Here is a 12205-nt window from a genome sequence, read left to right on the forward strand (position 1 = left end):
CTGCCCCCATTGTCACATGGTCATTTTCTCCTTGAGTGCCTCTGTCTCTGTGTGTCTCCTCTTCTTACAAAGACCCCAGTCGTACTGGATTAGGACTTCATCTAACTTGGTGACACCTGCAAAGATCCTATTTCCCAATAAGGTATCATTCTGCGGCACAGGGGGTTAGAATTTCAACATCTTTTGGTGAGACACAATTCAACTGGTAACAGGGACCAAGCCTACCCTCCTTCCTCGAATACATCCTGCCCACCGCATCACAACCCATTAGTATCATGTCTGTGTCTGGCGGCTTTCATATATTCGTTTCCTGACAGTGGAAGGCAACTCCCTTCTGCCTTCAGGCAAGACTAAATCTAAACTATTCCAGGCAGATGAGCTCAGGATAGCAGCTCATGTCCTGCTATCAAGGCTCTACCTTCTGCATTAGCTCTCATCGGGCATGGAGGTCATCTTGGAAGTTATTTATTCTTCTAGTTCAAGGTCTGCTCTTGAGCTAAAACACACTCAAGAGCTTTGTAAAGTTAAGAGCACTAGACAAATGTGGAGGAAATGCAATTCACCTTCCCAGAGCCCTCAGTTTAAGGGTAGATGGAATGCTCCCTGAGAAGGGGGGTAGGGGGGGGTGGAGGGACGTAGTACTATTTTAATACTTTCTTAGTATAACTCTTTGCCTTTGCAGTCCACTTAGGCCAGACGCCAAAAGCAAATCACCAACCCATCCTCTCTTGACTGCAGCAGTTTTCTTTTTCAATTTCTGGCTTGGTTTCAAAACCAGCAAGGGGGCTACCGAAACCAGGAATCAAAAGACTATCAGAAAGAGAAAAACAAATATCATATATTAACGCATATATGTGGAACCTAGAAAAATGGTACAGATGAACCGGTTTGCAGGGCAGAAACAGAGACACAGATGTAGAGAACAAATGTATGGACACCAAGGGGGCAAAGTGGGAGGGGCGGTGGGGTGGTGGTGGGATGAACTGGGAGATTGGGATTGACATGTATACACTAATATGTATAAAATAGATAATAAGAACCTGCTGTATAAAAAAATAAATAAAATAAAATTCAAAAAAAAACACTATCAAGCTATCCTGTCAACTGGTAGTTTTCAGGCCAAGCAAATTGGAAAACGAAACAGGGCAAATACCCTGCCTGGGTGAGAACCAGCGTGCTCCACCTTTTTCACATGAGAAGACACACAAAGGATTTCCATCTCTCTAAGAATATTCCTCTGTACCTCTCACATTCGCTTTCCGATATGCTGCGGAGCAAAATGCCATTTGGAGGTACATCTGGCACAAGAGAACAACCTCCCAGGCTGCGTTTTTGCCTCAATGTGGCAGAATTAGAAGCCTGTAAAGGTGCACAGCCTCCCATCTGCTTCCGCCTCTCCATCTCAGGGAGCTGAAGGATGGATGGCCCAAACAGACAGCTGGCACTGGGGAGCCTTCGGGGGGGCCACCCACCTGTGCCGCAATCATATGCAAAACGTCACAGGCCCCCAGTGAGCACCCAGCTGTACCTTCCGAGGCAAGCATCCTGATGGCCCTCCGCAGCTCACGGCAGCGGGAGGCTGTGGTACTTCCTGCTGCCTTACATGGTACTCGGGGCTGAGAACAGCTAAGACAGGCGTGAAATTCTCTGTGTCTTTCGACCTTGCCAAATTCCTCTTACACTAATTTCTCCCATGCCCTCTGCTTCCATCATCTCCTTCCCCCCTCGATACCTTTCTCTCATTTCCACGTCCCCTGGACTGTAATTTATTAACAACTTTGTCTGTTTTTAAAAATAGATTAAAAATAATCAAAGCAGCTCAAGAGGCTTTGTCCAATATGGTAGCCACTAGCCACACGTGTGACTATATAAATTTAAATTAATTAAAATTAAATAAAGTTAAAAATCCAGATCCTTGGTCATCCTAGCCACATGTCAAGGGCTCAAGGGCCACGTGTGGCTAATAGCTACCGCATTGGACAGTACAGAGAACAAGTCCATTATCACAGAGAGTTCAATGCACAGCTCTGGTCTAAAGGATATAAAGTGTCTCCCCTCTTTCTCTGTCCCCAGTCCCCCTACCAGAGGCGACCCTGCTGCTGGTCTCCTTTGTATGCTTGCAGAGATTTTTTTTCATATGTCCAAACAGTGCGTGGTTTTAACAAAAGAGGTTTGCATCCACAAAGAGAAAAGAATCTAAATAGGATTTGGCTCCAGGCTTTCCTCACTTAATGAACCTCGGAGATCACAATACAAGTGTACAAAGCGTGCTTCATTCTTTTGTGTGGTCTCATAGCAATCCACTATCGCCAGGACAACCGTCACCACCCCACCCTTATAACCACACTCCTCCGTGTCTCCCTGCTCCCTTGCCCCCAAACACTCCCATCCTACTCCCAGTCTCCACATTCCCAGACTTTTCTGCCTCTTCCCCTCACCTCTTGCCCTAATAAAACCTGGTTGAGACAAAGAAAGACAAATATCATGTGTTATCACTCATACGTGAAATCTAATTTTTAAAAATGATACAAATGAACTTATTTACAAAACAGAAACAGACTCACAGATTTCGAAAACAAGCTTATGGTTACCAAAGGGGAAAGGTCGGGGGGAGGTGAGGAGGGATCAATTAGGAGCTTGGGATTAACATACACACACTACTATCTATAAAATAGAGAACCAACAAGGACCTACTATATAGCACACACAACTCTACTCAATATTCTGTAATAACCTATATGGGAAGAGAATCTGAAAAAGAATGAATATATGTACATGTATGACTGAATCACAGTGCTGTACACCTGAAACTAACACAACATTGTAAATCAACTATGCTCCAATAAAATTTTTTTAAAAAACCAAAAACCCTAGCTGTTCCCTAAGGAAGCTGCCTTCCCTACCTTTGCAGTGGAGACAGCGTTTCTCTTTCATCCACAGTCTCAAAGCCTGTCTTCCTTCTGGTGAATTCCAAACCAGTTCTCTGGCTCTCTCTGCCAACACTCCCAGTCACCCTCAGGCTAAACCATCCAGGACCTCTCCCCGTGGTTCTCCCCCTATCTGCTCACTGATGACAGCAGCACCTGCTTTGCTGCCTTCATCCCCTCCCTGACTTCTGCAAACACCCCTGGATCCCAGACGGAGCATCCAGCCAACACCTGGCCTCACACCTGGCCCTGACTTTTTCTCTTCACCCTACCTCAGCCACCCACTCCCACCCTAAATCCACACCAATAAATGAACCACCTGTGAAATCCTGGTTCTTAGCATCCCACTGTCAAGTCAGTGCCCCACACCAACAACTGCCAACCAAAGCAGGATTTCTAATCCAACGTGACTATTCACTAACCTTGCTGTGGTCCTCCCAGCCCTCACCCAGCTGGATATCCTAGTGTATTCTTAGAATCCCTCCCTTACAAACAAATGACTCCCTTGCCCCTCCTTCTAACACAGTCACCTGTTGAAAACCGTTACCGCATGTAAGCCCAATGGTCCACCTTCCCCACATATATATTTCCTACCACAGGAAGGTGATGTAAATTTGGAGCTTTTCAAAAGAGATAACTAGCTGGTGGAATTACAAAATGAAGCAACTGCTATGGAGAAAAGTACGGAGATTCCTCAAAACATTAAAAATCGTCCTGGGACTTCCCTGGCCATCCAGTGATTAAGGCTCCGCGCTTCCACTGCAGGGGAGGTGGGTTCAATCCCTGGTCAGGGAACTAGATCAGGAAGGAAGGAAGGAAAGAAAGGAAGGAAGGAAGGAAGGAAGGAAGGAAGGAAGGAAAGGAAGGAAGGAAGAAACAGTCCTACCACATGACCCACCAATCCCACTGCTGGGTGTATTTCCAAAAGAACTGAAAGCAGGGTCATGAAGAGAGATGTGTGTACATCCATATTCAAAGCACCATTATTCACAATGGCTGACATGAAACAACCCAAATGTCTATCAATAGATGAATGGAATCACAAAACGTGGTCTATACATACAACTCAGTCTTGAAGGAAATTTTGACACATGCTACGACATGGATGAACCTTGAGGACACTACGCTAAGTGAAACAAGCCAGTCATAAAAGGGCAAAATACCGTATGATTCCATTTACATGAGGGACCTAGGGTCGTCCAATGCATAGAGACAGAAGGTAGAGTGGTTGCTACCAAGGGCTAGGGGAGGGGTAATAGGGAGTTGTTTAATGAGTATAGAGTCTCAATTCGCAAGATGAAAAATCCCTGGAGCTCTGTTCCAGTAACTGCTGAAGGTGATCGATCTCATGGAGCTTTTGTCCTTGGACAACAAAACTACAAATAGTGGGATTAAGAATTACCAGAAGACAGTTCAGGCCAAGTTTTGACCATTCTTTACAGTACTTTGCTTATCTGCTTAAAGAATCAGCCATGACGCTATGAAAGAAATAGGCTTTTTGTGACCTTTTGCTGTTGTCTTTTAATTTACAAACAGTTTTGGTTAATCTAAGTGACTACATGACTTTGGAATTTTGCATGAGGTATTCTGTCGTCTATTTCTTGAAATGTATTTATTGTTTAGTTGCTCTGTGGAAAATGAGGAAGAGTAGGTTTATAATTGTTCAATTCTTATTGCCATCCTCTAGTCAAATATGTCTTTACATTGTTTAAAAATACCAAAGTGTTCCACCTCCTGTCTCTATGAATTTGACGACCCACAGCAACGTGAATATACTTAACACTACTGAACTATAAACTTACAATATTTAAGATGGTAAATAGGATATGTTTTTTAGCACAATAAAAAAGTGTGAAACAAAGCAAAGCTTATTAGAGCTCTGCTCTGTGATGGTGGTGAAGGCATGCTCTCTCCCTCTGAGCATCAAACACCCGTCACACCCACTGTCATCAGGCAGCAAGGCTGAGGAGGGAAAATTAGAAGAGTTAACTAAGAACTAGTTGGGTATTCCCCCATTCTCTCACATCTTATTCTCCAGCAACTAACTGAAAACCAACGGCTTTTCTGGCTATGCCCCTCATAATTCATTCATGCTCATTAATATGCAAACATCAGTTTCTCAGCTGGCAGTGATTTCACGATTTTTTAATTTACATGAGATGAGCCAGAGATTAAAACTTTAAACTAAGCCAACGATACAGGTGATTGAGGGTTATTTTAATCCCTAGATTAAGAATCTCCAAATGAATCCATGGGCATCATCATGTTGAACAATCATCTGGGAATTATCAAAGCAAATCTGTGAGTTTCTGCCTTATGGGTATTAATAAAGATACACCTTTTTTAAGGGTACTTGTTTGGGGATCATTAAAAACAGTGAAACCAATGACATTTCTTGTCATCAACCTTAATGTTGGAAAAACTCCAGGCCACCTGGCAAATGCTCACAGAGATCCCAACACTATAGAAAAGCCACAATAATCTGTGGCTTTGTGACTAATATGTAAGAGATTCGTTTTAGCATAAAGGAAATCAGATTAAAAAAGCAAATTAGAAGAGAGAAATTGAGAAACACTGAATTCAATTCCTTCTAGAATTGCAAATCAAATTCTGGGTTATTAACTCCAAAATAAGAGAAGGCAGAGGGAAGAGCTTTCTCTTCTGAGGGCAAGGCCCAATAGAAATATAATAGAAGCCCCATATGTCATTTTAAATTTCTAAAAGCCATATTAAAAATGTAAACAGAAGCAAATAAAATTAATTGTAATAGTTTATTTAACCCAATACATCCAAAATATTCTTATATAAACATGTAATCCATATTGTTTTTAAATTATTAATAAAACGTTTATACTCTATTTTTCTTACTATGTCTTTGGAATCTGGTGTGTATTTTACAGTTACAACACCTCTCAGGACCAGCCACATATAAATGCTAAAATAGCCTCTAGTGGCTGCCATATTGGATAGCGCAACTATAAATCCAAAGAATATGTGTTCTTCTGATAGCACAGGGGCCAGCTCTTGAAAGTCGAGTATATGTCTGTACTGCACTCTCCAGATTGTTCTCACTGTATTCCTCAAATACCAGCCAGCAACAGCCTGGGTAGATGCATTCGCTGCTCCTTCAGCTACACCAGTGTTAATTCAACTTCGATCATTATAATACCATCATTTGAAATTTTACAAAATCAGTTTACTACTATTGTTTCTTAAATTTTTCAACCAATAAGTTGACTCACTTTTTCAAAAATTAACCTTATCCTAAAGAATATCAGCTGTGATATCACAGATTTGATACTATAATTATATTTGTTACAAGAGCTAATGCACATTAAAATACACAGTTAACACTTAAAAGAAGCTTTTGTGCTCTATCTAAAGCCAACAACTAAACTAAAATTTGCTCTCATTCTCGAATCAGTTTTGGCATCATCTTTCAAGCTTTCCATCTGGCACGTGCAACCTCAGATATATTACTATCTGAGTCCCCTGACACTCAACATTTGTATGTCTGAGTGTGACACAGCATCCCCCATCAAGAATACCTTCTGTCTGGGCACCGCAACAAAGCACAGGGCATTTACTCATTTGTATTCAACTGTCCAAACGCTGCAGAGGTGGAGTAAAGCTGCTGCTCTAATGACCAGTGATGGCTCAGTCCCAGGGGAGCCCCCTTTATAATTAATAACAATGGCAGCTACGGCTTACTGAACTACATGCCAAACACTGCTCTAAGTTAATATTTATAACATAATATTATATTACATCGTATATGTGATGATTATCTCACTCACATAATCGTCACAATAATCCTATGAGGAGGTACTGTTATTTCCCCTTTTTTCCAGGTAAGGAAACAAGGCATAGGCCAGTTAGGATAGCTTCCCATGGTCACAGAGCTGCCAAGTTGTGGAGCTGAGATTCAAAGCCAACAAATCTGACTTTGGAACCTGGGGATTATCAAGAGAATAAAAAAATGGAATCGGAAAGACACATGTTTTATGGTCACAAACACAAGTACCTCAAAGACAAAATCGTCACCCACAAGATGTAGAGGCTGGGGCAAGCAATATCCTCTAATACAGAGAGGGACAGAAGACAAGTAGAATAATTTAGAATGCCTTCAAGATGTCTTCTGTAAATTAAGCAGAGAACTCATCTTACTTAAAAAGAAAGGAAAAGAAAAAGCATAAAAATTCAAGGGAGCAAAGGTTCCAGTAACACAAATTGAGAGAGGATGGAAGGATGGGTGGATTGGTAGATGGATTTGAAACAGGAGGGAAGGGGACAGGGCACAACCTTTAAAAGAATGACACAGCCGTTGAGGATATGACAAAAACCTTGAGCCTTATTATACACTCACTGTATACATCAGCACGCTAAGAGACACACCCACCAGAGCCATGACGGTTCTGAGGTTAACCATAAAAGGTCAAAAAGTGGGCGGTGGCCCAATTAGTGGAAATCCCTGCCCCTTCTCCAAGATAGTTGGAGTAATCCTCCCACTCTTTAGTCTATGAAATTACCCAGCCCATAGAAACTAACCACCCCATAAGTCAGGGCCTCTCGTCTTTTGAGACAGACCACATTCTGTCTGTGGAATGTGTATCTCTCTAAATAAATACCTATCACTTTGTCTCTCACTGAATTCTTTCTGTGCCGAGACATAAAGAACTTGAGCTTCAGTAAGTCCTGAGACCAGGTGTGTGATTTCAATGAAAAGACAGTGGGTTCAAGTCCCAGACTGGGGTTTGACTGGGTTTGAGTCCTGGCCTGGGGGTTCAAGTCCCAATCTGAGTTGTGCAGTTTTGGATTGATCCACGGATAGATGAATGGATGGACAGACAAATGAGCGTACAAATATTCACTCCAGACTCAAGTGCATAGAACGGGGAGAATTATAAAGGGACATCCCATCTCTCTGACCATCCCAGAAGGGGCCTATCATATAGCTGATATCATACCAGCCAGTCTCAAAGGCAATTTGGGGAACTTATTCTCATCACCGGGACCAAAGCTACAGAGTGAGCTGTGCTGACAGCCTAATTACGTGCCCCTCATTCGCGAGGGCTCTGCAGTCTGCAAGAAGACAAAAATCCACTTACATGTATTCCCTATGGGCAGAGTGTACAGCGGCCGCGTTGCTGTAACGCCACAGGACGATCGCAGATGACAGGACGTCGAGGATGGCATCAAACTAGGAGAAGGAGACACGGTATTAGTGGTTTTCCAGAGTTAATAGGGCACAACTGTGAAGACACGAGGTAACCGTTCTGTGGCTCAGAACATCTGAGCCAGTGACCTCAGTGCAAACAGGCTTCACATCGTTACAATGCTGGTCATTCATCATCCTCAAGGTGAATCCTGGGAATTCTGAGCCAGGGCACCCAACACACCTGCCTGGTGCCAGGGTCACGGCTCCCCCTGGTCCCTCGCTCCTGGGGCCTGAGAAACCACACTCTGGTGTGCTGGGCTCTGCTCCCGGGGCCTCTGGCTCCCAGCCCTCTGGAGACGCGGGCGGAGTGATGACACATGTGAAATTGATTTCCCCAGGGCAGGCAAGATAATTTCAGCATGTTCCTGCCCATCCCAAGCAGAAGATCCAGGCCAAGGACTCTGTGTTTCTGGCTCTCAGTGGGACTGTTCTATTGATACCTGGGGTCCAGGGGTCCAGAGGGTGGGGTCACCCAGGGGCTCCGGGAAGTCTGCCAACACCGTGAAATTGGATGCAAAGTTCAATGCTTTTGTTCAAATGAACGAGTGAATGCATAAGAGAGAGAGAGAAACGTTAAGAGAGGAGGGGAAAGAGACAGGAGTATGAGAGAGGTGGGCAGGGGGGCAGGGGGGCAGGGGGGTGGGGTGGAGAGTGTGAGTGTGTGTACGGGGCATTTGGGCACTTTTCTGGAGAGACAGTCCACACTTTTCAAAAGATTCTGAAAAGAATCTGCAAGCCTCACAACACTGAGGGTGTGTGTTCCTGTTCCTGCCCACAACAAAGGGAAGAAGTAGGTTTGGGAACAGGAACACACACCCTCAGGTACAGGAAGCCCTGAAGCTATGCAGGAGGGCTGTTTCAAGGAGCTTTCTCTGCATGAGTCACCGCACCGCACTTCTCATCTGGAAAATTACAAGCACTAGCCCTCTCTTAAAGGGGTGTGGGAAGACTTCACTCAAGTTTTCAGCATCTGAGACCCATTTTCTCTAACCAACTCCCATCAGGAAGCAGGCAGGAAAGGCTGGTTATCCCTAGCCTGGCTACGGACTGACGTCCCAGTGCCAGCAGCCCCGATCTTAACTCCCAACACCTCTGCCCACACCAGCAAATGCTTCATTCACTCCAGCGTGTGCCCATTTTCAAACCGAAAACCTTGGGGAGTGGGGGGAAGGGCTAAAACCCTATAAGACATCCTTCTCAACCAGTTGCAGAAAACATGGTGGCCCTGATCTCTTGTTGAGAATTAGACAGTGTCACTGCAGTTTACTTCTATTAAATTATAACTGTTTGTAGAAGCCACTTCCATAAAAGGTGTGGTTGTCATGCTCTCTCTCATCTGCTAACCACCCTCTTAATTAAGAGCCCAGCGTGAGATTTGCAGGCTCAGGAAAAACGTGCAAAACTTCATAAAAGTACATTTCAGGTTACTTACTGCAAACCCAAAAGCAGAGGCGCTGTACCTCATAACGGAGACAGCTAAAAAGAAAGAAAATATTATTCAGAATATTTTAAGACCTCATAGATATTTTCTCTCATTTGTGAGACTATTCATATATTTGATATGGCCTTTTACACATCAATGGAAAAGTTCTAAGAGAAGGAAATTAAAAATTAACTGTACTTGTCAAATCAGAGAATTTTAAAAATTCAAGAGCGATGTGAAAAGTGTCCAGACTTCACCTGCAACACCCTCTCTTCCCAGTGTGCCCTGAAACAGCAAAGGGTCAGCTTCAGAATGAAAATGCTCAAGCAGTTGTCAATCAAATGACAGCTGAGGCCCTGAGAATTTAACAACTGGGAATAGAGAGCTGGGAACCATATTAAACTTTGAAAGTGAAACTGTAACCATCCAAACTGTTCCCATAGTAAGGTAATTAGTGGTGGTAACTACATGCACACACCATTGCTGGAATGGTTGGAAAAAAATCTCTTGCCCACCAGAGCTTAAAATCCAGTGTGAACCTCATGAAAACTGTCTAGAAAAAGAAAGAACAAATTATCTTAAACAAGAGGTGTCTACAAAAGTAGGTGTTACAGTTATAATTAAAACACATTTCATCCATATTCAAAAATCAGTCGACCTTTTGGGGGGCAAGTTGATTGGGTAGCACTTTTGTCTAATTCTGTGATCTGTTCTGCGCCAAAGCAATGTCCAGCTTCAAAGACAGTTCTCAATTTGACTTAATAAGGCAGGTCTCCATGCAAAAGCCATATGAAACAAGCATATATCCACTCACTAATAAAGAATGAAACCCAACCCAGGGGGTCAGCAAGGCTTTGAAGTGGATTGTTCTGGGCACAGATGTTACAAGCACTCCCTCAAGGAGTAAGGGAGGCATGGATGCAGGGCATGGAGGTCAATACCCCTTTGGACTCCCACTCAACTCAGCACATGTCCCTTCTCTGGGAGCTGCTCTCTGTCTTATCCATATGGACCCCGGGTGGCCATATTGTGCTTTGTACCCCTGCCCGCAGCCAGGAGAGGATCATCTGACCCAGTGCGACCCAAGCATATTTCATTTTCTATGAATTAAGAATTCCTCTGTGTAGCAGAAATAGAATGGATTTTATTGCTCTAAAGGATGTAGCTGATAAATATACTAGAACTTATTTCTCCCAATTCTGACCAAGTTCCTGGTAGAACTAATCTAGTATGTCAATGTACCTATCTTCTTTGCCTGGCAACAGTTTGATGGATTTTTGAATGTTATAAGCAACCAACTACTGGCTTGATTTTTACAGATAATTGCAACACGAGATTGGCAAGTGTTCTAATAAAGTTTCAAACTTAAAAAAAAAAAGAATTGAGACAGAGAGAGAGTCTAGCCGGTCAATTGATGCTGTTGGCATTGAAGCACCAGAGCTAGGGCTGGCCACACTGTTTGCTACAGACTGAGGAGCAGAGAGACAAGCTCTTACAGGGGTAAGCACCGCACTGGGGCAAGAGACAACCGCTAGCTGCTCGAAGGTTCCCAGCCTTTCCAGAGACTCAGCCACATTCGGGTCCTCGGGCTATGTGAGGTGCGTGCAAGCCATTACACTGCTGGCCTTCTGTGTTTGTGACACGCGCTGCCCCTGTCACCCCTGCTGTCACTCTTACTGGCACAGGGAGAAGGGCAAAGCCAGCCGTGTGCAGTGACCGACTGCAGCTTTCAAGGGCAACGTGGGTGTGATGGCGCAAAGGGGCATCGGACCTTCCCAAAGAACTCAACTCCCGGCCAGGTTGGCATGTGCAAAAAAAAAAGGCAGCAGACCCCTCGCCAGGTGTGAAGTGCCCTGTAAGACACTGATCCTGGCTCGCAGTAAGCGCTCAGTAACTGTGAATGAAGCTTAATAAAATTTCATAGAAATGAATCGAAATGAGTATCTGGTTTGTTTCCTTTACAATCTGTTTTTAGGATATCTTAGTTGTGTGCTTTTTGTGGATGACTTCTTTACCAGTAATGGAAACCTTAGTAACTCTTACTAGCATCTTGCACGGATGCTCAATATATACCTCAGATGAAGAGCTGCCCGGGCGGGATCCCCCTCTCCGTCTCCACCTGCACTGTCTGGACAGGGCAGCACGGAATGGACCACACGGCTGGAAAAGCCCTCCACTAGCTTTCACAGAAGACCTCCTGCTTTCCAAGCAGTAAACCATCGCTATAAAACGTTTTAATCAAGTTATTCGGTAATACCAGGCATTTGTAGAGTGGGCTACAGATTCCACGTACTCTCAGAACTATCCTGGAAAATTCTGCTTGTGCGACTTGAGCCTGCCCAGTGGATGAATAACTGAGAGCACAAGTGGAGTCTTCATATTGTTCTATCCCACACACACCAAGGAAAACTGGAGCAGGAGGGCTCCAGGCTCACCTAGAGTCCTGAAGAGAAGGGAGGCATTCCCATGTCTCATTTACTTCTCAACTGGCTCCATCTAATTTCCTTGATGCGATGGAAAGGGGGAAAGGCTGAATATTGCATGGGGAATCGAGGGAGCACTGAAGGGCCGTCCACTTGGGCACAGCTCTGGCAGCTTCCCTTTGGGAGCGACTCCCCAGCTCTCGCGAAGACAGAA

The 12205-nt window shown here is 44.1% G+C and overlaps 1 protein-coding gene across 2 annotated transcripts in view; it reads right to left on the bottom strand.

Annotated features, from left to right (window-relative positions):
* The window catches only part of TMEM163 (transmembrane protein 163), a 252880-nt gene that overhangs the window by 83022 nt on the left and 157653 nt on the right, over nucleotides 1-12205 (bottom strand). For both annotated transcript variants that reach the window (XM_061183348.1, XM_061183338.1), the window contains 2 exons: nucleotides 9578-9621; nucleotides 8036-8127 (listed from right to left, as the gene is read on the bottom strand). In XM_061183348.1, coding sequence (XP_061039331.1) covers nucleotides 8036-8127; nucleotides 9578-9621 — 136 coding nt within the window. The remainder of the gene's footprint in view (nucleotides 1-8035; nucleotides 8128-9577; nucleotides 9622-12205) is intronic.

This window comes from Eubalaena glacialis, chromosome 1 (assembly GCF_028564815.1).
Source record: "Eubalaena glacialis isolate mEubGla1 chromosome 1, mEubGla1.1.hap2.+ XY, whole genome shotgun sequence".
NCBI lineage: Eukaryota > Metazoa > Chordata > Mammalia > Artiodactyla > Balaenidae > Eubalaena > Eubalaena glacialis.